The 27,779-nt window shown below is 41.9% G+C and overlaps 2 protein-coding genes and 1 long non-coding RNA gene across 5 annotated transcripts in view; 2 read left to right on the top strand and 1 right to left on the bottom strand.

Moving 5' to 3' along the window:
• The window catches only part of gpx3 (glutathione peroxidase 3), a 40,820-nt gene that overhangs the window by 3,127 nt on the left and 9,914 nt on the right, over nucleotides 1-27,779 (bottom strand). The window lies entirely within an intron of this gene.
• Nucleotides 383-10,268, top strand: dctn4 (dynactin 4). Of its 2 annotated transcripts, XM_061271621.1 has the most exons (14): nucleotides 383-569; nucleotides 1,215-1,285; nucleotides 1,376-1,554; nucleotides 1,643-1,686; nucleotides 2,159-2,266; nucleotides 2,574-2,594; nucleotides 3,524-3,597; nucleotides 3,833-3,945; nucleotides 4,708-4,817; nucleotides 4,900-4,973; nucleotides 5,396-5,450; nucleotides 7,007-7,114; nucleotides 9,112-9,209; nucleotides 9,283-10,268. In XM_061271621.1, the coding sequence occupies exons 1-14, from the start codon at nucleotides 435-437 to the stop codon at nucleotides 9,503-9,505; spliced, it is 1,413 nt and encodes a 470-aa protein (XP_061127605.1). In that variant the 5' UTR covers nucleotides 383-434; the 3' UTR covers nucleotides 9,506-10,268. The 2 variants fall into 2 exon arrangements, with proteins under 2 accessions (XP_061127605.1, XP_061127641.1); XM_061271657.1 differs by lacking the exon at nucleotides 2,574-2,594.
• LOC133149109 (uncharacterized) lies at nucleotides 11,771-12,639 on the top strand. Its single transcript, XR_009713139.1, has 2 exons — nucleotides 11,771-11,823; nucleotides 12,084-12,639. It is a non-coding gene; the product is annotated as an uncharacterized LOC133149109 (long non-coding RNA).

Raw genomic sequence — 27,779 nt, 5'->3', positions numbered from 1 at the left:
AGGTGTGCGAGAACCACTATCTCCATATTGCATTAATGACACGTGACATCAGGGTTTAGTAATAACCTTATGCAGAATCTCTACTTGAGTGCACATCCCCCTGTGTGGAGTTTGCATGTTCTCCCCGTGCCTGCGTGGGTTTTCTCCGGGTACTCTATTTTCCTCTCACATCCCAAGCATGATCGGCTGATTGAGGACTCTAAATTGTCCGTAGGTGTGTCCAGCACGCCCGCGACCTCCGTGGGGAAAAGCGGTATGGAAGATGGATGGGTGGATAATTCTTTTTCCAGGCCATCCTTTCTATCTTGCAGCGATTTATGAACGTGGATTCAGTTCCAACGATCGCCACAAGAGGTCGACATTTGCTTCCACAACAGCCGACCAGCTGTGACGAGTGACGACACAAGCACAGTCGCCGTGGAAGTCGGGCAGAGATGGCGTCGCTTCTCCAGCCGGATAGAGTTGTCTATCTGGTTCGCGGAGAGAAAAAGATCCGGGCTCCTCTGTCTCAACTGTATTACTGTCGTTATTGCAGTGAGCTACGATCCCTAGAATGTGTGTCTCACGAGGTACGTAGGTTATGTGATTTTCTCTTTTAATCTTGACACGCTAGCGTTTTAGCTTCTTTTCTTTCAAGTCAGTGGTTCTGTGATATTAGCTGGTTTGCTACCCGTCGATCTGACAGATGGGCGGGGTCAAATGTATAGATTGGCTGTGCGACCTGCCAGTCACTGATTGTAAAACAATCCTGTCATTTGATTGGCTTTGTGTGTGTTTAACTTCCGTATATAGTCCTAGCGCTAGCGTCGATGGGCGTAAAAGCTACCTAGCCTAGCATTCGCTAACTGTTTATCATTGACGAAAGTTCATGAATGTTGCTGCAATCATTTATAGTATGTCATGCCATAGCCAGCTGCTATATGATTCGTCAATGCACTTTGATTTAGACATCAATACAAACACCACGCCCAGAAAGACCAAATTCTGCTTCCGAAACCAAACATTATTTTAAATTTCATCATCGACGTTTCCTTTCACCGGCTTCAGATCGAATTTATGATCAAATTCAAACTATCTATTAGTATTTGTTCCATTCCACATTGTGCACTGATGTTGCTGCTTTTAGCAAGCTTGTGTAACAACATTTTGGAATGTCCGTTATTCTAGTTAATAACTAGATTCTCATGTCTACCACACAACCGCTCACTGATCAGGTGGACTCCCATTATTGTCCAAGCTGCTTGGAAAACATGCCATCTGCAGAAGCCAAGCTGAAAAAGAACAGGTGAGGTTAACTTGAACTTCTACATATCTCCAAAGTTGATATTACAGGTGGTGTTTTTACAATACTTCATTGATCCCTCTACTGTTGTAGGTGTGCCAACTGCTTCGACTGCCCATGTTGCATGCACACCCTGTCGACTCGGGCCACCAACATCCCGGCTCCTCTGCCCGATGACCCCACCAAGACGACAATGAAAAAAGCATACTACCTGGCCTGTGGCTTCTGCCGCTGGACCTCCAGGGATGTAGGAATGGCTGACAAGTCAGTGGGTGGGTGCTGCTATAGAATGTATCATATGTGAGACTGTTGGCCATGTTTAATGACTATATCCTGTAATTCTGCGTTTGTTATTTGCAGCCAGCGGTGGGTGGCAAGAGCCTGAAAACTGCCATAATCAGCGAGTATGCTGTCCCATTTCTTCTTTGCAGTCATTTACATTGCCTTGGGATGATCACATGTTTTGATGTGCTGAATAGCTGTCTTTGACAGAATTCTCGGAATAGCTCAAGAGTGTATCTTTGTACAGTGCAACCTCTGTGGTTGAGCACAATCTGCTGCGGGTGCCGATCAATGGATTGCTTCAGATATAGATGCCGTTTTGTCCATGGGACATAATGGAAATTGAATTAATCGAATCTAGAATGTAATTGTTGCATCGTAAAGCCTTTATTTACTGCAAAGGCAATGATTGATTTCAACATAGCCATTCTCAGCTGCCATACACATATTGAAGAACTATAGAAAAACACACTATCCATGTTGATGAAGTGTGACCACCATCTAGTGTAGGTAGGGGTGACACATACTTGAATAAAATGTGAAAAATGACTGAAAACCAAAAAAGGCCCTGATGTGAATTTCTCTTTATCGCAGATCAACAAGCTGATTGAATATTACCAGCAATTGGCTCACAGAGAGAAGCAGGAGCGAGACAGGAAGAAGCTGGCCCGGAGAAGACAGTGCATGCCTCTCGCTTTCTCGGTACGCTCTTTCCTCTGTGACAAACGGAGACTCACTTGAATATTCAACACAGTATATCAGTATGTCACAGGACCAAGTTGGTTGTTGTATCGACGAGACACAAAGTGGCACTAAATTGCACAAACATCAGTTTGCCTTGACGCTTAAATTGAGATGTCCTACACGTCTTTTTTGTTTATCCAATTGAGAATCTGCGCTGTGTATTGCTGTCGCACGCCAACTGTTGTTTGCTCATGCATCTTTGTTCTCTCCCCTTTCCTTTGCTTACGCACCCCGGTATTTTATTTTTGATCCCCCCCCCTACCAGCAACACACTATTCATGTGGTGGTGAGTTCTATTTGGATATTTGTAGTTTAGTATGTACTGTAGTCTCGATCTCTTAATTGTTAGAGTCTGACCTCACAGATCACATGAATGCCCCTGTGGTGAAACGCACAGCGGAGGCTTTTTTGTGTGAGGTTAGCAGGGGAGAAGAAACGCATTAGTATATTAGCCGTGCACATTTATATTAAAAAGAAGATTATAGGTTTCTTCCCAAAACAATTGACATCATATGATGAAATATTGAATAACTGTGCAATTATAGCTCATAGGCCAATAAAATGACATGTAATGGTGAAAAACTAAATATTTATAAAAAAAAATCCAAAAAACATTCAGACGAGAGATTTTCTAATCTCTTTCTTAAAACATCAGTTATTTCACAGGTGCATTGTGTATTTTCTTCCCTCTTGGTCTTTGATTTTTTTGCGCTAAGTTCAAATCTGTCCTATTGATGGATTTTCATTGAATTTCCTTGAGAATGGACATTGTAGTTTGACTTTTTCCGAGTATAGTTTCAATGCTTGTGATGTCATTCTTAACCCTGAAGAAAAATGTAAATGTTAAACTTCAGCTTTTTTAAATACGTCTATTTAAAATTGTAGATGGTTTGAGTGAGCTGGAATGATTTTTATGTTACAACCCTGTACAGCTTAATATGAAAACATACAATACGCACATAATACGACAATTTCAGCTTGAATTCTCTCCTGCTATCCTCAGTAGAAAGGTGTTTGTCTCTCACGATATAAATCGCCTCTGACATTTTTGTTTGTCTGGCTTGACAGCTGTTCTCCATGTTGTCCATCTTTTTGGTTACTGTACACGTCACCTTCCGTTAAAAACAATCCGTAGAAGTGGGGGAAAAAAACATCACTGTAGATTAAGCACTACTCGTGTTGAATAGATGACCCCGTTCTTTCTCCGTCATGTAGGAAAAATATGGCCTTGGAACACGACTGCAGAGGCAGAGGTCCGGAGCGCCCATTTCCACTCTGGCCGGCCTTTCGTGAGTTACATTTTTCACCATCGACTTGATTAAATGTTGTGACTTGAAAGGGCCACATTCTGATTTGCATATTGACAGCGGTTTGGCACCCTCCGTTTCATTATATCATACTTACAGAGTGATACTTCTTTCCCATCTTTTGTATGATAATGAATAATTGCCTTAGTGGTAAAAGGGAAATTCATTAGCGCAGGGAGGGATGGCAATATTGATGGCTGGCCATCTTTCTTTGCAGCCTTAAAGAGGGGGAGGACCAGCGAGAGATCACCATCGAGCCTGCCCAGGCTGTTGATGAGGTGGAGCCTCTGCCTGAAGATTGCTACACAAGGCCCATCTGCTTGCCAGAGGGTAAACCATCTACTCGATAATGTTTGGACACTTTTCTGATTGCTTTAATCAAAGGTATTGCCAATTAATGTTATTTGGATCCACTGCAAGAAGCTTAAGGTTTACTATAACGAAAGTTTGGAGGCAGTCAGCCTTGCTAAATAGTAAAAAATGGCCAGTGATATTCCTGTCCAACAATTTTGACTGTTTAATCTGTCATTTAGTCTTATTAATTATGTACTGTGCAAATCACATTTTCACTATTCTCATGATACAAATTTGCTACATAGAGTATACTACAACAAATCTTTTTTAACCCTAAATCCAGGCACCCATTTACCATCTAAAAATGTGGAACACCACAAAACAAATATGTCAAAGTGACATCATTAATAGATCAATAATAAATCAAAACAGGTGCCGCTGCACTCTGGTTGGGAATCACGGTATTGTACTGTATAGGGATGTTCAAAATCACTAATTATTTTCAGACTAATACCAATAATAATCACTCTTGAGTACTCGCCGATACTGATACCAAGTATCACTAGCACTGGTACCGTGGATACATAAATATTCGAAGTAACACATTGACAGGTAATTGCGAGCAAAGACCTTTCTGTCTCTCCGATGCACATTATTCATCGATGTGTTAAATGGGTATTGACATTCTTCATGAGTTAAAGTTCCTTGAATCAAGACACAATCTGGTACATGTACTCACCCACTGCTAGTACGCTACACAAAAATGTATTCATCATTCAAGTGATTTCCTCTTTGCAGTGACCCGGTTGCGCCAGCGCCTCCTCCAGCCGGACTTCCAGCCCGCAGGAGCCTCGCAGCTGCACCCGCGGCACAAACATCTGCTAATGAAGCGCTCGCTGCGCTGCAGGGTCAGTCCAGCGACACACTCAGTCAATAATTTATAGCCCATATTTAGATGGATTTGACTTGTTCATTTTTTTGTCCTTTCAGAAATGCGAGCACAACCTGAGCAAACCCGAATTCAATCCAACTTCAATCAAGTTTAAGATTCAACTGGTTGCTGTGTGAGTGTCGATCATCGCACATTCACCTTCAACATTCGAAGGCTTCGGCATTTTGTTGTTGTTAGTGTGCAAGTGGGCCTAATGTGCCTGGTACGTGTTGGCAGCAGTGCAGATATTTGACTGTATCGATATCGATACATTTTTAGTAATCAGATGTACATGTAATCAGAAATTACCAGTGTTGTTCTTTGTTGCTTCTTTGTCTTTGTTATGGTGATTTTTATGTATTCAAGAAATGCTCTCATTTGCAGTTTTACCCCGGGGGGGATTTTGTATTATTGATTTATTTTGATAGCTTGCTCTCAATTAGCGTTTATAGTGTTCTTGTTTTTCATTTTGCACTTAAAATGAAACATATTTGCATGTTTTTTATTATTGTTTGTAATAAACTGTAAATTTAGTCCTGCATTTCTCTTCTGTAGGAGCTACATCCCTGAAGTGAGAATTATGTCCATTCCAAATCTGCGCCACTTGAAGGTGAGTCTGTCTAGTTCAGGGGTGGGCAAACTTTTTGACTCGCGGGCCGAACTGGGTTCTAAATTTGGACCGGAGGGCCGGACAAGGAGCAGATGGACGTAGGCGTTGTGTGAAGTCATATAAGCGACCTGTAAAGGTCATTGCATAAAAGATCTTGGCCTTTAGTAGGTAGTAAAGCATGGATATTCCAAACAATTTTTTTGAAAACAAATGCATTTATTAACAGCATTAAAAAAATAAAATAATTCACTAAAAAACTGCTATCAGTGATTCTCATAAAATACGACACTGTTATTATGAATAACAATCTCCATCACTTCAGTGCCTGCAGGTCAGATTAATGAAAGATGTTTATCTTATGAGATCACATCAAACGGCAAACATTCTGACCAAATATATCATATTGAAGAATCGGTGAAAGCATACATCCAAATAAAGTAATCAAAACAGCAACACGGTGAGGGGTATCTGAAAATCAGAGCAGAGTTTTAACTCGCAAACACCTGGTAACAGAGGTGAGGAAACGGGAAACACTTGCTTAAAGTAAGCCTTAAGAACTTTACAGGTTAAGATTAGTCCCAAATAGGTGGTGCATCAATGTCCTTGAGCATCCTGCATTGTTTGAAAATGAGAATGGTCGCTAGTTTCAATCCCTGCTATGTGTACAAATCATATTCAAAATGCATTTTTTTACAATAAACTTGAGAGCCTCCCGTTCATTTTCAGTGGGAACAGTGTTGTTGGTGTCCCTTTTTTGCTAGTGCGTCATAGTCTGGAGTAAAATTTGTTGTGGCAATTCTTAGGCGAGATCCGAGGTGTTGGTCCGTTTACCTTGATCTGTGACGGGTTGATGTTGATGTGGCTGAACGTCACGTCGCGTACGTCGAGCCAAATTGGCCACTCTTTTTTAAACACTCGGCACTCACTTCTTTTTTTCGGGCCACTCATTTTAATGGAAGGATTCCAGGGGAAGGTTTGTGGGTGGCTTTAGCGCAAAACTGCATCTGAAAGCTCAGCGCGCGAATTATAAGAATGCTGTCGTCAAAGCCCACGCTCTAAATTCGGGACTGATACGAATAGAGCGAGAGTGCGCCAAGTCCGTACTACTGAATACGTACACGCACTTGTGAGTGTGCACCGAGCTTTCTGACACGGCTTCCGGTAGTAAATGCGCAGGCGAGCGCTTCGCCATCTACTGGGGAAACGCAGTCATTGCAGGCAAAATGACAAAAAAAAAAAGTTTAATAATACAATTTGTTCAGGGTTGGCGGGCCGGATTAAACGGTCCCGTGGGCCGGATGTGGCCCGCGGGCCGTAGTTTGCCCACCCCTGGTCTAGTTAGATGCTAGAAAAGGGATAATTATCAAATATGTTGCACTTGTATTCAACATTTATTCTGTTCATATTTTCATCATGGCACTGTGGAGGTGTGATTTGGTCGTATACTTGTAGGTTTACAAAATGTCTCCAACGAGCAGATGTTCATCAGATCTCCAGGAAAAGCAAACCTGGTTTTATTGAAGTGAGCTGAACGTTTTGCTTTCTTATCTCTGTAGGAGAGTCAAGTGCTGCTGACTCTGACCAACCCAGTGGAGAACGTCACCCACGTCACACTGGTTTCTTGTGACGAGGACGATCCCGATGACATCAACAGTACTGCAGAGGTATGACCTCTATCATGTACTTAAATGATATTAAATGGCTGCAGTGTATTTGAGTTATTACTTTTATTGTGTACCACCTTTTAAATATACATTATTTAGGGTAAAATCCAAATTGAGACACGGAAAGCATACAAATACAGCAGCCAGCAGTGATAAACTGATGTGTCTTTGCAGGCATGTTTTGGTTAATTGGTCTCAAGTGAATGAACATTAGCAGTCAGCAGCGGCTTTGGAAAATGCTGCAGTCGAGGGCTACCTGGCCAAGTGAGCAACTGTGGGGAAGAAAAATTGTTATTTGTCTTTCATTGCCGCTTTGGGATCACATTTGCCGGGCTAATCCCAACATCCGTTGGTTGTTTGTATTCAGGGCTTGCTCATCTCAGCAGCTTACGGCGCAGGGGGGCCATTGAAATTAAGTATAACTGCAGTTCCGGGTCTCTCTGGCACTGATGCACAAAATTTACACATTCTATAATAGTGGTGCAATGGCTGTTTGCGGAGGCGAGGAAATGGCAGATATTTGTCCCTTAAGGTAGTATAGAGGAGATTCAGCATGGTGGAAAGTAGTCATGATGTTTTAACTGTCGAGAAACAAAAACAGACAGCGTGGTTGCAAATTGGGGATGAACAATTCATCATATTTAAATCGCAGTGTAGCTGAAGGTAATTTTCAAATTGCAATAGCAGCAATTTCAGAGTTTCTGTCAGGCTCTGGGCTTTTTCCTTTTTTTTTTTTTAATATGGATGTTTTATTTTTGCTTTCAGCTCCAAAATGCAGCCCACAGTTTTGCATGCATGGTTTCATGAAACATGAAAAGTTGAAGTGATAAAGCCACAGATTTATTTGGAATATTGTTGTATTCTTATTTGATTTGCTAATTTATGTTTCTACAAACGTGTTAAGATTTTGTGAAGTAGTCGCGGTGATCACTTTAAGGGGAAGTCATGTAAAATAAAAAAAGCGGAAACATTGCTAAACGTGTATGGTTAGTGGGCATTGAGATGTTGGTAGTATTGCCACTGCATGTTGAAAACAATAAAGCATTGTTTAAAAACTGCTTTGAATTTGAGCCAGTGCTGCCATGTCACATTAGCTATCTGGACCTGGCAGTATTCGTCTCACAGGGAAGTCAGATCCAGTTTGAGCTCCATTTGTCAGCTGTCACAGGCACAATGACCAGAGTTGTGATTCCATCCGGCGACGGTCCGCTGAGCCGCATTTTGCCAGAGGCCGTACCGAGGCCGGGCCCGGTCCAGCCCACACGACAGCCTGTTTGTCTTGGCTTCTTTTAATGATGAAGTCACTGGCGCTGACTAGATAAATCCGAGCTCGTGGCCAAAACAAGAGCTTGGCCCATTTCCAGGCACATTGCGGCCAAAGTGTAAGCATGCGCTCATCTCTCTGCTTCATTTGGTATTCAAACACCTGGAGGGACTCATGCTTGATTTCCGTTGACCGGGCCTTCCAAAAATAAAGGCTAAGAGGTGAAGGGAAGTGAAATTGGCTCACCTCTCGGTGTGACATGATGTTGACCTGTGCGCTTTACTCGTTTGCAAGTGACTCACTGGGGGAAATGTTCATTTTGCACAATTATGCTGCAACAACTTCAGTCAAAACATTCCCTAATGCCGCACGCTGGTAGTTTTCTCTGTTTGGAAGTCAACTTCACTTCACAGTAACTTCCCAAAGATATTTTTCTTCTTGTTTTCCTTACCTGTGTCATTTCAAACCAAGTGTAGCAAAAAGACGAGACGCGTTCAGACTTAATCACGTAGTGCTGCTGGCTGAAAATAGGTCGATGGAAGTGGTTTTTTTTTTTTTTTTTTGCTCCTTGGTGGAAGACAACAAAAGGTGCGGCAGACATTTGTAGAATCCACACACAGTTCAGCTCTGCCGTGGTGAGCTGATGCTTGCGTGATATGCTGATGTCACGTAGGATGACGGTTAGAACTTGAAGAGGCAAGGTAAGAGCATTTGGCTGGTGTTTGTCTTGAAGGTCATCGTGCCTCGCAAGGAGCTGGTGTTGGCAGGGAAGGATGCCGCCGCTGAGTATGACGAATTGGCCGAACCGCAGGACTTCCAGGATGACCCGGAGTAAGTATCTCGCACACTCGCGCTTTGAGAATTCTAACTGCCGGCCAACTCTGCATCTGCTCTTCTCCTCCAGCATTGTTGCCTTCAGAAAATCCAACAAGATTGGTTTCTTCATCAAAGTGATCCCACGCAAAGAGGATGACGCCGATGTGACCGTTTCATTTAAGATCCGGCACGACTTTCGGGACCTCGCCGCTCCCGTCAGGCCGAGCGAGGAGGGGGGCACTGACGCCGGCGCCAAGGCAATTTGGCTGACGCACCACGTTGAGCTGAGTCTCGGGCCGCTTGTCCCCTGAACGCCCGCAAACTTTCAAACCTAACGTTTCAAACTATTTCTTATTTCAGGCGTCTGTAACCCCTCTGTTGACCCATTTCTTTATTTTGCAGTTTTGACCTTTGATGAATTACAAGATGCAGTTCAGCCTATATTACTAGACGAGTACAAACAGATCATGTCCAATTAGAATTCAGTAGTCCCGTACTCTAAAATGTCAGTATCATGGGGGACTCGTAGTTGACTGCACCGTCTTCGCTGCTGCAATATTTTCCCCTCATCCCCTCCCTTCAAGCTTATTTTGTATTCTAGTTCAAAGCAGCCGTTTGTCCTGAAGCTCTTTGCAGTTATGATGAAATGCATAAAACAGCAGCAGCAAGGAATTTACTTGAAACCCGGCCGCATAAAAGATGAGCAGAAGAAGAGATCCAATCAGAACAATCCATATCACTGCTCTCTCACTCACTCACACACACACGCGCGCCTGTAGCTTACTCACATAATAGTGTTGCACTAACCCGCATGGATCATCTATAATAAATATTACAACTGTCATTGCACTCCACTTTGTTCTTTGGCAAATCGAGAATTAACTGTTGACACTACAAGAAGCTCTGTACTCGACTGTAACGACGCTTCTTTTTGAACTGTACTGTTTGATTAGCCGTCTTAGTGTTGTAAGCTGCTGTCACTTTCGGTTCCAATTTGTAGCCTTGGTAAAATGAAGAGGAAAAAACAAGCAAGTAATCTCATGTATTACCTAATAAAGGTTATCCTGCAACAGACCAGTGTTTTTGTGTATTGAGTCATGATTTGAGTTGGACATACAAAGTACTAACATGTACAAATTGAAATTTTTGGGGCTACAAAGCCTGTTGCTTGAAAAGAAAAATAATACATATTTAATCTATATTTCAAGGTAGTTTTCAGGGTTAACTCACTATTCTGTATAAATCACATAAACAATTCAGTGTCGAGTAGCCAAACTGCATGAGCAAAAAATATCATAATTCATAAAACATATTCCACAGATGACGAAGTCTTGAATTAGAATTGTTCCGATCTCGGTTTTTTCCTCTAAGTATCTTATGAGTGTTTATACCTTGTCTTAACACTAGATGTCGCTGCAGGCCGTCTTTTATTTCAATGCAAGGTGCTTTAGGTAGTCATCAGAGGGCACTTTCCTCATCATATACTGTGCTCCAGCAGACCTGCTTGAATAGAGTTCATGATGTCTCTCCGATGCAGTTAGAGGACAGCACACATCTGCGCTGCAATGTGTACATGAAGCCAAGGAAGACAAAACGTTATCTGGAGATGAAATATCGTCGCCAGCACTGGGTTTTGATGGAAAATGCTATTTTACACACGGGACAGCTTATAGGGAATAAGGCAGGTTCAGTTATTCGACGCAGGTCTGTTCTGTAAACAAATCCTCTCCATCTGGGTAATAAAGCAATGCTTTTCTTTTATCTTCAGCAGACATTAACAGCTTAGAGGAGCGACTATACAGCGCCCCTGAAAATGAGGTAATAAAATTGTCACAGAGTGAATCCGTGCCACAGAAACGGTCCAGGCGCCTATTAAAAGTCACTAACTGAATTCTAGTGCTCTTCTAACTCAGCCTGCACTGGTTGAGTCCTCTTGATTGGGATGCAAATCTTATATTACATTGAGAACAGATGGACACACTTAGGAATGCTTAGATATACATAGCTGTAATTCAATTGAGATAAAATCTTTTTTGAAATGACCCACTCATGACTATAATCACAAGATTACATTACAGACTCATAAATAAATGAACCTCTGCAAAAGTGGGAGAGTGAGGTCCCACAGTAAGTACATACTTCAGTGTTGTATTATAATTGTTGGGAATGTACACTGATGTACTCTTAAAATAGATTATTCGATTTTGGTCCAATGCGTGTTTATTTTGGGTTGTAATTCCACTCATGACGGCGGCACACAAATGACTTGAGACAGTATTAATTTAAACAAAAAGCAGAAATGTATCATCACAGTCAAGAGACGAACATCCATTCGGACTCGTGTGGGGCCCATGGTGTTTTTTTTCTTCTTTATTTGAATGGACATTCATACTCACTCATGTTAATTATTCTTTTGAATTACTTTTGTGAATGTTTCTGAACGCGTGATATGCAAATCTGAACACGCTATATGCAAATAGTACGATATTGTATCAGTGGCTAGTATTTGGGGATTTCAAACAGGCACCTGGGACAACTACGGGGGTCCTCTGTACCCGGAAGTAGTAGACGGTGAGCGGAAGTTTTGCCGTGTCTCGACTGTAACTGCCGCTGTTGTGCTGTGTTTCAGGTCAGTAACGCTGTTGAAGTGATGATGATCAGAACTCGCAATACTGCTGGTTGTCGAAACTAATTATTGTTTAAAAATAAGATACATACGGTTATTGTTGTACAATGTAAAATTTTGCGTGTAACATGGACAGTTTGATGTTTATAACGGGTCCTCTGTACCCAGAAAAGGTAGACAGTGAGCGGAAGTTTTGCCGTGTCTCGACTGTAACTGCCGCTGTTGTGCTGTGTGTTTCAGTAAATCTATTAATTTGACAACAGAATACGTGGAATGGTTTGCGTCCATGCGTGCGTCACTCGCACACCTATGGGCAATTTGGAGCGCCCAATCGGCAGTTTTTGGGATGTAGGGGGAAGCCGGATAAACGCCACGCAGACACGGGGAGAACATGCAAACTCCACTGGGCCGGAATGGAATGAAACCCACAACCTCTGAACTGTGAAGCAAACTTGCTAAGCAGTGTATCACCGTGCAGCGTTAAAGATGTATATTGTGAGATGATAACATTAGTTTGCGCGTGTGTGCGTGGGGGAGGGACAAAGTTATTTTTGGGGTTTGACTGAAAATGTATAGCATTGCATGACAAGGTCATTCTATATCTCTCTCTCTTTCTGGCACACTTTGAAAAAAACCACTCTGGAGAGAAGAATTCTGTAATCCTCAAATCTGCATAATACTCCTTGCATTAATGCAGGATGCACTTCACATCAACCTGTTTTCTTCATGTTGGCACTTACTGTATGGTAAAGAGCACTGTAAAATGGTCCGTGTACATTTGACAGGGACTAGTAATAAACATCGCAGCTGCAATATTAATGGGTAATATGTTTATTTTATTTGTCTTCTCATTTTCCTTCTGCACTCCTTCGGCTTTATTTAGTAATGGGGAACAAGCCAACCTCGGCCAGATGTAAAATTCCTCACTGACTCACAAGTGGGACGTTTCCACAATTACATCATGGTCCACACTGCCAGGAAGTCAACCACAGGAGAAGAGTGACACCGGTTGGAAAAAGAAGGGGGGGGGGAAAATCCACAGCTCAAGTGAAGCCTTTAAATCCTCTCCATCTACGTAATTAAATGACTTGATCTTTAAGCCTGAATTTCAATCCCATTCCTCATACACTCAACGTGTCAAGTGGAACGAAAAAGTGTGCGCACTACATTGTTCTGAACATTTTCCACACAAGGACTAGAAGAAGAAAATCAGAGAGAGCTCTGAGCTCTGATTAATCACCACCTCCATCTGCTCAGCAGACCATCATTTGCGTCATTAGAGTTCATCATTAACAACAATACGCACCTAGAGGAACGAATGCATGTGGGGAAGGCCTTCAAAGCCTGACTCTCGTATGCTCATTTTCTCCATTTCCTCTCACGTTCACCCTGGCAAAGCATTCCCGAGGCTGGAGGTTGTTTGGAATGTTGACTTTGGACTCCCAGATGTAAAAAGATCACAACCCGCCGAGCGCTGGCCCGCCACCACCGACTACAAGACACAGACTGCACACTCGCTGAGGGCTTTCATTTGTTTGTTTTGCTCAAATGATCACCAGGCGAATTATATGTGTCAATGCCCCCGAGATGAGGTCACTGGCTCAAATTGGAGCCGATTGGAGTCACCAGAGGGAGGAAATACTGCCTTTGTGCAATCCTTGTCTCTTCACGCTGAAGAAATGCAAACTCGGAATGAAATCACAGATTATGGAGTTTGTCAAATCTAGATTTGGGTAGTTTCAAACCCTAGCACTGCAGGAGTTACGTGAGCCTTCTGGTGAAAGTGAATCATTTCTCCCATTTTCGTCACCTGAATTTGCGGGCTCCCAAAAGCTTTTAAATGCTTGATGTTTGCAGAAGTCACTACCCAGTATGGCAAAACAGGGCTTACACTCTTGCCCCCTTCCTCTTCATCATAGCTCTGGACTACGTGCTCAGGACAGCCATCAACGGGCGGGAGCAGAAGCTTGGCTTCACAATTACCCCAAGAGAGTCTAGTAGAAGCCCTGTCGTAGCCCTGAGACGACCTAGACTACGCAGATGACATCTGCCTGGTGTCTGACCGTGTGGAGCAGGCACAGGAACTCCTGAACAGAGTGGAGGTGGAATGTGCTAAGGTTGGCCTCAGACTGAATGCAAAGAAGACTGAGGTAATCACCTATAACATCCACACGGACCAGCCGCCGGTTGCAACATCAGATGGCAACGCTCTGCGAGAGGTCAATGACTTCAAACACTTGGGTTCCTGGATGGATTGGAGACTCCGATGGAAGCTCGTCCGAGGACGACCGAATATTCATTACCAATATTGGTCCAACCAAATTTATTGTTCTATCGTCTGTTACGGGGGACCTCTGAATGCAGCCTGTACTATCGAATGATTTGTGCATTTATTCGTTATGTACGGTTGTTCGAACCAAAACAACATGTCAGTTGAATGACATTATGTACGATTGTCCCAACCAAAACAGCATGTCAGTTAAACGACAGTTGTATTCCTGCTTTGTCAGCGATTTCACCCCCTGTAATTAGAGGTCATTTTCACTATGTGCTGTATTTATTGAGTCACTCACACCTCAGCTTGAACTTCCCAGAAGGCTTGGCCGTCTGTGCGCTGACATATAATTCGACACGTATTTATTTGTATCAACATGCAGAGTGAAATGAGAGTTGCGTTGACATTTCAAGCAAAGAGTCATGCATGCAGCTAGCACAGGAAGAGTTTAGTTGATCCACACCGAGCAAAGGACACTCCTGTGTGATTAACAGAAGTAACTGAATTACATGCCGCACACAGTATTCTACCACGAGCCAGCAATAAAACAAGTTCAATAGGAGAGGATTTCAATTAGGGCTCAAATTGTTCTCGGTCCAATTATTTCATTGAAGGTGGCCAAGCTGGCCGCTTCCTGGCCAGTGAGGCACCGCTGGGTGCTGTGTGGCCCCCCAATGAAAGTGAAGACACAGAAGCGAGCCAAGCGAGGGCGAGCAGCCAAAGCAACAACGGAGACTGAGAGGCCCCACATGACCCACCAACCCCTCGTAAATAAATCGGCGAGTCCCCCCGGTTGCAGCAACAAGCAGCGCTGTGCGCCCGCCCACCCAAGAGAGCAAAGTTAAATCAATGTTCATTTGTTTACAATACAACAGTATGTAATGTTGCACTCGAGGCGATCGTTTGATACGTGCTGCACCTCACAATGACAAGATTAGATGCAGTTGGAGCAGCATTGCTATGCGAAAATATTTGTAGTTGGGGTACAATACGTTACTTGACACAAATAGGACTATTTTATTAATCAATATGATCATATTATTTCTGTTCGACTGAAATTGACATCAACGTGCCAACTCCAGAAAGCAGGTGAAGCTGTGTCATTTGCAATGGGAACTTTGACGTCATTTTTCAGCAACAGCAGAGGGCGGTATAATGTCAAAATGGCTGCCCCCTTTGATTGATGAAAAAGGGTGGATTCATCTGCACAGTGATTTTTTTCCCACCAACATAGTAATCAGAATGCTCGACTAGACGAATAACCACTTTTGATTTAACTTCTCCACTAACATGAATTTAGTTGAATTTTTTTTGCCATTTGAAGCAATTTTCTCACCCCCAGTATCAGAAATGGTCATCTTATGTCATCCCTTCTGTTCCATTCTCTTTGTAGTACACGTGTCAGCCAGGCTAAGAGATTCAATATGCGTCAGCCGTCTCATCCGGAATCTGAGGTTTCATTGGTTTTATTTGCATAATGATTCATCTTGCACCCGCGGCAGCCGCAAATGGAGTGATGCAATGATTTTAAAATGTATCGGCGGAATTAATGAGCACGCCGTGTGTAAAAGTGTATTATAGCTCCCTGACTAGAAGGTTCTGGCGGGAATTGGCACTGACATACGTTACAAAGTTCCGTGACCTTCAAAGAATGTAAAAAAGAGGGGGGAAAAAAAAGACTGCACCATCACAGCAATATTGATGACTAGAGGTCACCAGCAAGTTTTAGAGAAACAATTCAACAAGAGTGTTTGATACAGAAAGTGTAAAAAAAAAAAAAGCTACCCCAAAAACGCATATTTACCAAGCGGCCGCCACTGTTATGTGAGTGCTTATTTAGCCACACACTGGACATGCTGGGGGTGTGTTTGTCTATCAGGATGTCCTCAAATATCACACATGTTGTGTCACTGTTGATGTTTGCTGCCCAAAGGACTTGGATTGCCTGCAGTTTCCTTCGAGTCTGTATACACTGACATCCCTTTTAATTTCCTGTTGATGTGGCTCATAGATTTAGGTTTCCTGCTTATGTTTGAAAGATAATCTTGGTGCCAATCCACTAAGTGAGAATTTCTTCATGCCAGCCAGTCTTTAAGGGTTTTGCTTTCATAGTCGTGTTGTTTTTATATTAGGTTTTATAGTATTTGATAAAACGAGGGCATTTAGGAGAGAAAATTGCAATAGATTTTGGTAAAATGTTTTATATATTGTAACCAACACTTGAAACAACAAGGGCTCTATTTTTGTGACTGGCATAAATCCTGCGCAGCAGAGGCGGGTTACATTCAATGTTGGTAAGTTGACAACACAGGCAGATCTGAGAGAGGTAGGGCTGTGCTACTGTGGGAGTGGTCACAGCTGACTTCAAACATGGTCGATTAAAGCCACTCCCTTCATTCCATTTAATTGCTCTATTAAAAGCGGACAAACAGCCAAATGAACATCTCTCCGTGCCTGTGAACAACCATTTGTATCTAATGTACTGATTTTCAGCAGGCCCAATTAGACTCAAGGGCTGTCGGTGTGCACGGGCACCCGAAGCGCACGCAGCACCAGTGGCGCTGTCATCGGAGAGCACTCCTCCAAGAATGGATGAGGTTGACCTCTGAGTACTTGACATTTTTTGACCTGCAGCAAGAGACACGTATTCCTAACACAAAGTGTTATGTTAATGATGAAAGAGGGGCCACGGCTACCTTTGTGGTGTCGTATTCATCATTTTGTGATACACTCTGTTTTATTACCTCTTGTCAAGAAGGGTACGCTTTGTTTGGTGTGGGTTTATCTTGTGTCCTTTATACACTTTTTGATATCTCAACCTGTATTTATATCCTACCTGTATAACCCTAACACTTCACTCAGTTTGGAACACAAACTAGAATCTTACTAATGTATATTACTAATGATATTAACAATGATGGTCTAATAAGTGCCCAATTTACAAAGTTTTGCCTACGTTGCCATCCCATCAGGCCCCGCCTCTTAAAGACAACACCGCAGCTAACAGTCTGCCGTCAATTCAAACGAAAAATGTAATTCCTGTTTTCTATTCCTACATTTGCTGCGTTCTTCGTATCGCTATGAAGGTCAGCGTATGAGGTGTCAACACGTGGGTGGAAACCTCATAGCACTAACTCCTGTCTCTGACGTCGAGCTCGCTCAACATTTTCGGAGGAATTTGGCTGCCAATAGGAACAACATGATCTGTTATTAGGGCTCTGTTTTCCTCCCCCTTCCCCTGAATTCATAAATATTTTCATGCTGAGGGTGCTCCTCACACGACCTCACGTAAAGCGAAACAAAATACTCCTCCTGCATCTCACATTTGCGCTTAACCTACTGTCCTTCGTAGCTTTCACCGACCTTTTGCTTGCTAAACTTGCGAGTTTGGTGATCCGACGTGCCGCATCAAACTTCACCTTCTCCTCCCAGATGAGTTGCTGACTGCTGCGGGCATGTTTGCCACACAGCACATTTAAGTGGGTCAGGGAACTGAAACCTGGGACATGACATCTTTATCGCTTTTAGCAGTCCTCTGGAGGCAAGGGGATGGAGAAGGTCAAACGTCCCCTTCGTCAGGTGGCCCGTCCACATCCCAGATACTTTAGAGAATGGATTAGCCCATTTTCATGTTTGCCAGATCACCTCGCAGGCTCAGATGGCTCCTTCGTTCAAATCAAATCTAAAAAGCACCACGGCACAAATCGGAATTCTCCACAATTCTAAATGTTGCTTTTTACTTATGCTAGTTCCTGCTTATATAATGACCCAGGAAAGGATAAGCAGTGGCAAGAATAGACGGACGGATGGATGGATGTTTGTTTTACTGTATTCTGATCTGTAAAATAATACTCCAATGCTTGTTGTCAATTTTGGTACTTTTACATTAGAATGGATTAGGATGACTGATTAGAATTAGGATGCTATGTCTCAAAACTCTTACTCCCAACACCTCATGAGATTTCCCTTCAAGGTTCTGCATTGTTAAAAGAGCAAAGCCTGCAAGGCATGTTTTTTTTTTTTCCCAATGATTTTGAAATTGTCTCGATTTATTCCCACATGCAAATAATCTGTCCCCACCACTGAGAGCAGTTGAGCAACTTTCAGCATTCTATTTGGCAAACTTTTTTCCACTGACAAAAAAATTCATTTTTTATTTTATTTTGTTGTCGAATGCATTTTTCAACCTTTGAATCCCAATTTATTAACTTTAATACCTGCTGACCATAAAATCTTTATTGATGGAACATATACTATATATTATCGAGGGAATTTGAAAACTCTCCTTGCTGTGGTTCGACTTCTTTGTTGAAACTCAAACTATTCTTTGTGTAATCTGAACATGAAATGTCTTCAGAAATAATCTTTTGAAATAGTGAGGCATCACAACTCAGCATGTACTATTGATTTTCTGTACGGCAACAGTGAAACAGAACTGCGAAACTGTAAAACCAAAACTCCATTATTATCTGTTGTAACACATGGAAGTCTATTGTACACATCTTGACCTTTTGTCTACGCCAGAGGAGGCAAACAATAGAGACGAAAAGACCAAATCAAATATGAAAGGCCAGACAATACTTTATTTTTTATTGCAGCTATACACATTCCAACACCAGAAGTCTAAATTTAGTCCCATGGAAACCTATTACTCACTAAAAAATACTTTAATCATTGAGTAGTGCTTTCAATGTGGTTAACACCATTGAATGAGGGTCTTCTCATTGCAATGTATTTTTAAAAACCTCTGTTTGGACTGAATATATTTCCAAAATGGAATGCGATGGAGGAACCCCAAAAGAAAACCGAGTTGTCTGCCTTTCAAAATATGGATGTAATATGTAGCACAATGTCTTTAATCGAGATACATTGTGTTTCTGCTACATCAATAAAGACCAAGATGCCATTAAAGCATGGGGGGGGGACATAAGTGGGAAGAATACAAATGGCTCTTGATGACAGGCGAGTTGAAATACAAAATATTTCACATTTGAGGGAAATGAAAGGGTTCATTCCTTTAAACTGGATCGTTTCAAAGTGTGAGACGGTAAAAGAACATCAGAGATGGTCATGATATATGTTTTCATTGATTGTGATGTTTACCCTTTGACCTTTTTTTCATATTGTCTTACTCATTAGGATTTTGTTTTCACTTGTTTAACGTAGCTATAATATGGAATGTTAATCTAGCCATGTTATGTTTTCTTCTGTTGTGAGTTAATTCCCTGTGTTTCTTTGTTACTTTAAACTATGTGTCTCTGGACTTTCGTAATTTTGTCTTTTTTGTTTTAATTTAAACATAAAAAAAAGAACCCTGTAAAAATTCTTTCATTTTTCATTTGTTCCCTCAAGCAGCATCAGCTCCCTTGAAATTCTTCTAATGCCCCCGCCTCACATTTTAAAACATGCGCCTTTGAATCTTCACATCATATGTGGCCTTTTATCATGGAGTGAACCTTTAACATCTTTCAGACGTTGGGAACACTTTTCGGAACAATGTCTGCTTGGAATATTTGTGCTCTGAGAGTGGAACTGCAGCTCACGTTATGTAATCTTACTTCATTTCTCTGGGGTTATATGAGAGGAATGACACATGACTACATCTTTTTTTTTCTTCCCCTGAGTGAAGTCTGCACTTGATGGCACTCGGCGATCGGGAGGAAGAGGAGGCGGAGGAGTAGGAAAGGGTGTTGTTGAAGTTAACAGAGAAGCATCCTCTTGCTGATGTCGGTCGGCCCTCAAGTGGGCAGGATGTGACACGGGGAAAGTGTCCTATTCCCCTCTGCCAAACACGACCCTGTCATTCATCACCTTGCTTCATAATACTTGTTTGAACCCACACGCCCAGCGTCTGTCCACTCCAAATCAACTAGTGACATGCATCCGCCACCTCCCAGAACAAATCGCTCCATTGTATTAAATGTGTATTTTGGCTCATGCAAATTCTATTGAAGACATTTCACATTAATTCAGCGGAGGACGCAATTTATGAATTTATGATGTGATGATATACGCTCCCATGTTACACCTTGATCAGCCCCAAAAAGATAATACATCTACATGAGTCAATTCAATGACCAGAAAGAAACAAAAGCGACACAGAAATAGAAACAGCGGATATAAAAAGTCTACACACCCGTGCTAAAATGGCTGGTATTTGCAGTGAGACCCGCCCGAACCCCCTAATCAGCTTTGTTGGTGGTAGTGCCCAGTCGGCATATATGGCCGCCAATGGAACTGGCTCCCTTGTATTTACTACTAATAATGTGACTGCTGGCGTTTTGAAATGATTCATTTAAACAAGGATGTGGAGAGTATCGACTGTCCACTTATTGATGTCTCTTGCAGTCCAATTCAATACATTCTTCATGATCCATCATCAAAGTCACCTTTGGCTTTCAGTTTTGTCCCTTTTCTATTCCACATTCTTTTATGTTTTCCGGTGGTTAACTTCAAAATTATGACAATCACTCTTGGGAATATCTCAGGCCCCAAAAAATCCTTCAAATTGTTTATCTGATCCATCTATACTCAGGGGAAGCATGAGGACAGAAACCATAAGAGACAACATCAGGACTGATAAGATGCTTGGCCGCCTGCCTTGTAAACAACAACACGGAAGTATTTGGCTCAGCTGTGCCCATGTCCAAAATGCACCATAGCAGTTTTGGAAATACCTACCAGGCAGTTACTGGCTGTCTCAGTGTTGTGTTTGTGCTACTCTGCTCTGCCACACAGAGACAGGAAGCAGACACAAAGGATCCATCAGGCTGTTGTTAAAAGGCGCATTAAGTTACTAGAATCCTGCTAAGTTGGTCTGCTCCATGCCCACTTTCACCTCACATCTGTAAAAAGCCTGAAAAAATGCAGTGGTGTGTGTTAAAGAAACAGAGCTTGGCTTTGTCAGAGCTCAGATTCTCAGCTGGGACTTGACCTCAATGGTTTTTCAGAGTCCGTCAGGGAGCGGCAGAGCAGGACGGAGTTCACTGCCCCCGACTGGCTGCCATCAGTAGAGCACTGGTCCACAGAGACTGGAAGCTGTTCTTCGTGCCTCTGAGAGCATCTTTTTATTTATTTGAGCTCAGTGGAGAGGAGATGATGATGTCATTAGAGTGATGGCTGTTAGGTGACAATGAAAGATTACAACTACCAAAGAGATTCTGGATATGGGTTGTTTTTCATAATTGTGCGAATGTTGAGGCATACAGTATGTTATTCCTATTCTCTATTAATCCCACTTAGACACACTTAGAGCAACTTTCTATCTCACAAAATCTGGCAGGACTCTCTCTGTAAGCTTGAACATGGCGTGTAGAATGAACCTTTATATTTTGATTTTCGGCACAAACTCAAAGCAACAACTGTATTTTCAGCATAAGAACATACATTTCTTTGTGATTCCCACCCCTACTTGATATAGTACTACACATGCTTTGTCACCTCGGATCCTCAGCACTTAATACTTGATGTAATATGTACAAGTCCTCATTAAATTTAAATTAAATTTGAGTTTAAATATAATGAATCCCTTAATTATATTTAAAATGCCACGCAAATGACACAAACTCAATAAACAACGTTGCGATATATATATATATTGTGACACTACCCTCTCTATTTCGATGACTCTTTCTCCTCTTTTCATTTTGTTTTGTTTTTGGTGCCTCAGCCTTGCACCCAGCCGCCATATAATGGGTGCATGTTTGGATTGGTGTAGCAGAGGAAAGCGGTGTATTGTCTGGACAGGATCTGGGCTGAGATCAGCAGATAGCTGGGATGGTGGGCTGAAGCAGTGGTCCGCGGTCCTCTTTGTTTTACTTGGACCTTGCAAACACTTAGTAAACCTCAGAAAGGTGCCAGACATTCAGGAAATAGGAACTTAGGAAAACAAGCACGAGGCAAGTTGGCCCCATTCATTATAAATGTTACTATTGATTGTGTATGTGTATGTCATCATTTCATTTTGAGCGCACTGACGTGAAATATAAGCACTTATATAACAATAAGCCATCTAATAATTTGACGTGTTTCGCCCGTTTCCTCATTTCACAGTGGTGATTTTTCATTTTTCACGCTCACTACCTCCAAGCCCAGAAGCGGGCTGTATTGTTTTGTTGTTAGTTAGAAGGATCTCTCAGTACCTGCACCACTGATTTGAATGAAATCTTCATATTGTTTGAGTTTATTCATAGCATTCAAAATATATTTTTTACTGTGATTTGAACTTATTTCATTGTCACATGAACACTAACTAGACAGTGTAGTAGTGTCTAGAGAATGTAATTTGTCCACCCTGTGCACAGTACCATTAGCAATTCATTATAAGTACACTTATGCAGTATTACTTATTTAATTACAATGCATTAGAAACTCAGTATAAAGAAAATATTACCACATACTGTCAAATCAATACCTCTCGGTCAGTGTCAATATATTGGTCAAAATGAAGGAATGTTTGAAAAAACAATTGAACAGGCTCAGTGGTACCTTCCGATAAAAATTCAAATAGTTTCCTAACTATGCTTGTAGCCTCAAAATAAATGATCTTGTTCATTTAAATGAATGGAAATGTATTAAAACAGACGTACAGCTAAAGGAGACGGTAGCAATTTCTCAGTAAATTGTAGAAATAGAGGATAAAGAATCTATTGCAGTGAGGATTGCTATATCTGTCTGCATGTGTTGCGTCACCGTTTGTATGTATTTGAAGTGCTTTGTTACAGTTGCAGCTGTCGTAAAATGTCCTCTATGAATAACTTTGTATTGCATTGTATTTGTATTGAAATATCAGTCACAAAGAGTTAGAACACAGCGACGTTGATACCAATTAGTTTGACGGTCTATGGCGGTCACGTCCAAAGTCCGTCCCGCGGGCCAAATCCGCATCTATATCGGAGCAAAAACAGCAGCCAGAATTTCGAAAACTTGTGAGATGCGTCACTTGCATAGCAAGCCGTCACTATATACTTAATGATGTATACTAGCATTGTTTTCACGAGTTTCAGTTGGATAATTATCATATGGCCTGACAGCTTGTTTCATGGAGTTCAAGAAAAAACACGTAAGGGATGCAGACAAGTGATTTATGCTTACTGGCAAAAAAGGAGACAATTAAGATCCAGTGAAAGGCTCAAATTACAACATGCGTGTTCTGCTGTGGCAGGGGTGCATGACCCGAAATAGCTGATGTGTCAGTGCCATGAATCTGCAAGGATAAAATGTGGTAGCTTGCCAATTTGGAACTGAGTGTGAAGAGTAATTTATTCCATGTGGTCTTCTTCGCTTTAATCCACCATCAAAGGAAGTTTCAAGACTTTCCGTAGATTCTGAGCAGATAAACTTGTTCAGTGGATGACAAGCTAGGCTTGTGTATTTAAGGATTAAAAAGACAATAGCAACACGCAAAGTTTGCAATTGTAAGATAACATCTCGTAGACTGTAACTATAAAACCAACTCAAAGTAGGATGCAGTGATGACATACAGTAATGGAAAGCAGCAGCGGGAACAGTGTTAAAGGACAAAGTGCGCTAGTGCATAAACCTGAAGATGAATATTGAATAAATGCTAAAACGGCTTTCTGTGATTTGAGTGTTACAAGATGGTTTTATGCGTACTCTCACATTTTGACCAAAAAAGTGTGAGAAACGTGCTACTAACGGACCTTGGAACTGTTGTAAATTGTAGAACAACAAAAAAGAAAAGAAGAACGCACAACATGTTTCCGTAAATGGTTCTGTAAGAGAGACCTGCCCTCTTGAGTGTTTCAGCCCAGGAAATATTTGAGATAGAAGGTTTGCTTGCTCAGTGCGTGGCACATGCATATTTCCCCTGCTGACCTCACCCGGACATTCCTGCTCGGCCCGCACTTTACGGTAATAACACCCCATGCATCAAAGTGACGCAGTGGGAAAGGCGCACAACATGTGCATTATTGATTTTTGTATCATCGGCCTACAAAAAACAGCATGGCAAACTGGGCAGAGGGCTACGGGGATTATTCTTTCCTCCAGGACTGAACCCACACGCCCCAACGGTCTGTGGGATTCAAGACCTCTGAGGCTTTCCACACTGTGTCATTTCCTCTCTGGAATCCATAGATCAGGCAAATCACTTCCTATTGTCCTTGCCAAGCAGCCGCCCACTCGGCCTTTCTTTGTCCATGACTATTTCTGTGGCCTTATGGTGAGCCCTGCCCACTGCAGTGTGAAAATGTTTGCTTTTCTTTTCCCTTTGTGTTTAAACTTGAAACACTTGGACACTCCATAACTAGCAATGATGTGCCTTTTTCCCCCTCTGAAATATTGTCATCATGTGAGGTTGACATGCTGAGCATACGCTAATGTATAAAGATAGACATGATGTGACACAGCTAAAAGGGGGCGTTTGCTCCGTTGTGGAAGTGAGCACAGCCGCCATATTTGATCCCAGCCAACGAAAGCGGCTCCAGTACTTATACGTTAATCTCAATATAATCAAATGTGACTTTGTTTTATGACCTTCATGGTTCTTCTCACAGCATGACTTTGGTTACCAAATTTGCATCCTTACTATGGGAACAAGGGATAAAAAAGATACTTTTGCCTCTGGACTTGGGTTAATAATGTATCCCTGGCTACAACTCTACTTGGGAATTTGAGACATAAAAGCCAAGAGCAATGGAACTGTCATTATAACGTCATTCCTAGACGGTGAGCGGGATCTTTTGGGGGTGGGTTAGGGTCGTCTTGAGTAGCCAGAGACAGACTATAAGGAAAAAGAGTATCCCTACTCGGGATGAAACACTTTCTCATACTGTAAACTTCAGCTGGGAGTGAATAGATTGAAAAGAGTGACTTTAACTGGATTGTGATGATGAGAAAACAATCCATGGCTTCTCGGACAACAACAAGTTTTCCATGGGTCAGATATTTTAGAAGGCTTAACTTGGCCTTGGCCACATAAAAAAATAGGCGAAAAAAAGCCTTCCAACCAGCTCAGAGGCAGCCCCTGGACGTGCTTGTGGAAGTTTTAATGGGAGTCAGATGTGCATCTAATCAAAGGAAAATGGTGGGAAACATTAAGGAGGCCGAGCAAAATGAAGAAATGCAGGAAATGTGATAACAGTAACAAATTACAGTTCTTCAGAGAGTCAGTCAACTAACAAATACACTGTTGACTTCACATTGATTCTACCCCTGCTGAGAACTTAGTCACGGACTGCTGTTAAATTTATGAGGTTATAACAAATGCAGTCTTTGTAAGCCAACTTTTGTTACAATATTTGTCAGTGATACAAATCAAATGAAACCCTTTTTTAAAATGGTGCTAGGATTTTTTATTTTGAATAAACTTTCCACGGGGTGCAAGCAAATCAATTTTGCAGGGTCATATCCAGGACCCTCAAAATACATAAATTTCCACAACCCACCCATTAAACCCACTTTACTGAGTTTTATATTTTGACAAAGCCCCTTAAAAGGCCATTCATTAAGGAAGAACGGGCATAATAATAATAATAACGGTTTGTAGAGGACTAATGCACCTCTTTGGTGTCGGAAAAAAAGACAGGATGCCACTAACAGTCCCATATGGAAGCTTTTTAAAATGGAACACTCCTAATTGGAACCCTTTACATCATTAAGATAAAAAGAACGGAATATATGCCAGGTCAGTTATGTGTTTAAAGGATATGTTCTGTAATTTTTCCACTATTTTAAGCAGTTGGGTCTCAATACCATCTATCACCTGCTTTTTTATCAAACTCCCCAAAGCATTTGTAATATCATACATTATTCACCCTATTGCCTTTCATGCAGAAATGAAGGCGTTTCAGGAGCCGGCTGTCTGCCGGCATTCAGTCGTCTACTCTTTTACCTGTGTCTGCCATTGTTAATGAAAAATAAATTCGACGGGCAAACAAAAAAGGAGATGGACTACACAGTCTTGAGATCTTTTGCTGTGTGAGCCTCATCTGCGAACGTGTTGCGCACATAAACAGCGACAAAACTATTAGCATTTCTAGAATTACTTTATTTGTATGACTCATGCAGCTTGTTGTTAGTGAAGCAACTAATCACTAAGTGTTATTTTCAGATAAACTAACGAAAACATTTGCAATGCCACTGTTGCCTATCGGACACGAAGCCTAACACTGAGCTGACCTAGCCAAGACAGTCAAGGTGGAAGTAGTGATGTCATCTGCTGATAGGTGGTCACAAAGTGATCTATTTATCCTTGCCAAGCCAGCTTTCTTCGCCTTGTAGACTAAACACACCAGACCAGCAAGCGCCTATCGCAAAACCACTACACACAGCGACTTGAAACACTTTTACTGTATATATACGGTCGCGTATATACACAGAGAACATATGCAGGCATAAATAGTAAATGCTTTTTACACTGAGTTAATCCTCTGTGGACTGCATGTGGTGACAGTCACAGACACACAAACCACACATCTCCGCCAGCTGTGATTTTACTTCCCCTAAAAAGAAGTCCTCACCTCATGGTTCATGCTGGAAAAAGCTCTGGGAAAAGACTCAAGAATATTCTAATCTTCTGCATGGATTAGTTTCTGACATTTTAATTCCAGTACATTTTCTGAAATAACCTCTTCTGCTGCGTACAGTAAAGCTTTTGAGGGTTGGTGGGGGAAAGGATCCAAAGCAAAAAGCGGAAGACGCAACAGGCTGAAATTTTCCTGAACACTAATAAGAAAAATTCGCACACACAACGGGTTTGTGGCAGTCTCGAGCACAGAAAAGGTTGACAGTTGTGAAGTAATGATTGCGTACTACTGTCAAGGTAACATTTTCCATTACGCACCTTTGGGATGAACGAGGAATGAGATTAGCCCCCGCCCCAAAAAAAAGCCACAAATGTATTACCGACATCTTTTTGAGTCTTCCCAGAAGAGTGCAAGCCATTACGGCTCTAATAAAACAACCATATATACTTCCATTTTCACTTCCCCTAGGTGCAATGTTTTTGTCCAAAGACTGTAGGGAATAAAACATTCACAAAAATAAATGAGCATTTTCAAAGCCTGTTGAAGCATGTTGCATGTGTCACTTCTGTCTAGAATACTTCCATTTGACTGGAAGAGCGATAAGGACGCCAGCTGCAGGCTACCACATCCACACAAGCGAGGCAATGGATATTCAGCATTTTGCATGAACTCTACTCTGCCCTTGTTTACTCCGTCATGCCAGCGCACTGACAAAAAGACTGCAGGGAAGCTTGTAGGCGGCCGCAAAATAGTCTCTGTTGTCTGTTTTTGATTCGTCACGCTTGTTCCATGGTGTCCATCAAGGTGGGTGGCTTCCATTCTAGCGGATGACGGCTTTACTACGGAGGGTACATAGGTTTTCCATAGTAAATTGTATCAGGTGGAAAAACTCCGCTTTCTTAATTAGTCATTTCACACAGCGGAGAGCTCTTTTTATCCAGGCTCCATATGCTAAGCAGATGCGATTCAAGCCAACTCGGATGGCCTCCAGTGTAACCTCTTTGTAATAACAAACAAGTTCCCTTTAAATTAGAAAGGACACTTCCTCTGCACACCGTGTGGATAATCATTCCACATTGTGTTGCCTTACTAAATGCCTGTCTGCTCTCATGACGACGAAGCCGAGGGCTAGGACGGGCGTGTTGAAAGTGAAGCGTATCCTTCACATATCCCGCTGAGGACATATGGCTGCTGTC

The sequence above is a fragment of the Syngnathus typhle genome, linkage group LG1, assembly GCF_033458585.1.
Source record: "Syngnathus typhle isolate RoL2023-S1 ecotype Sweden linkage group LG1, RoL_Styp_1.0, whole genome shotgun sequence".
Taxonomy (NCBI): Eukaryota; Metazoa; Chordata; class Actinopteri; order Syngnathiformes; family Syngnathidae; genus Syngnathus; species Syngnathus typhle.
This window is presented reverse-complemented; position numbering and strand designations above follow the sequence as displayed.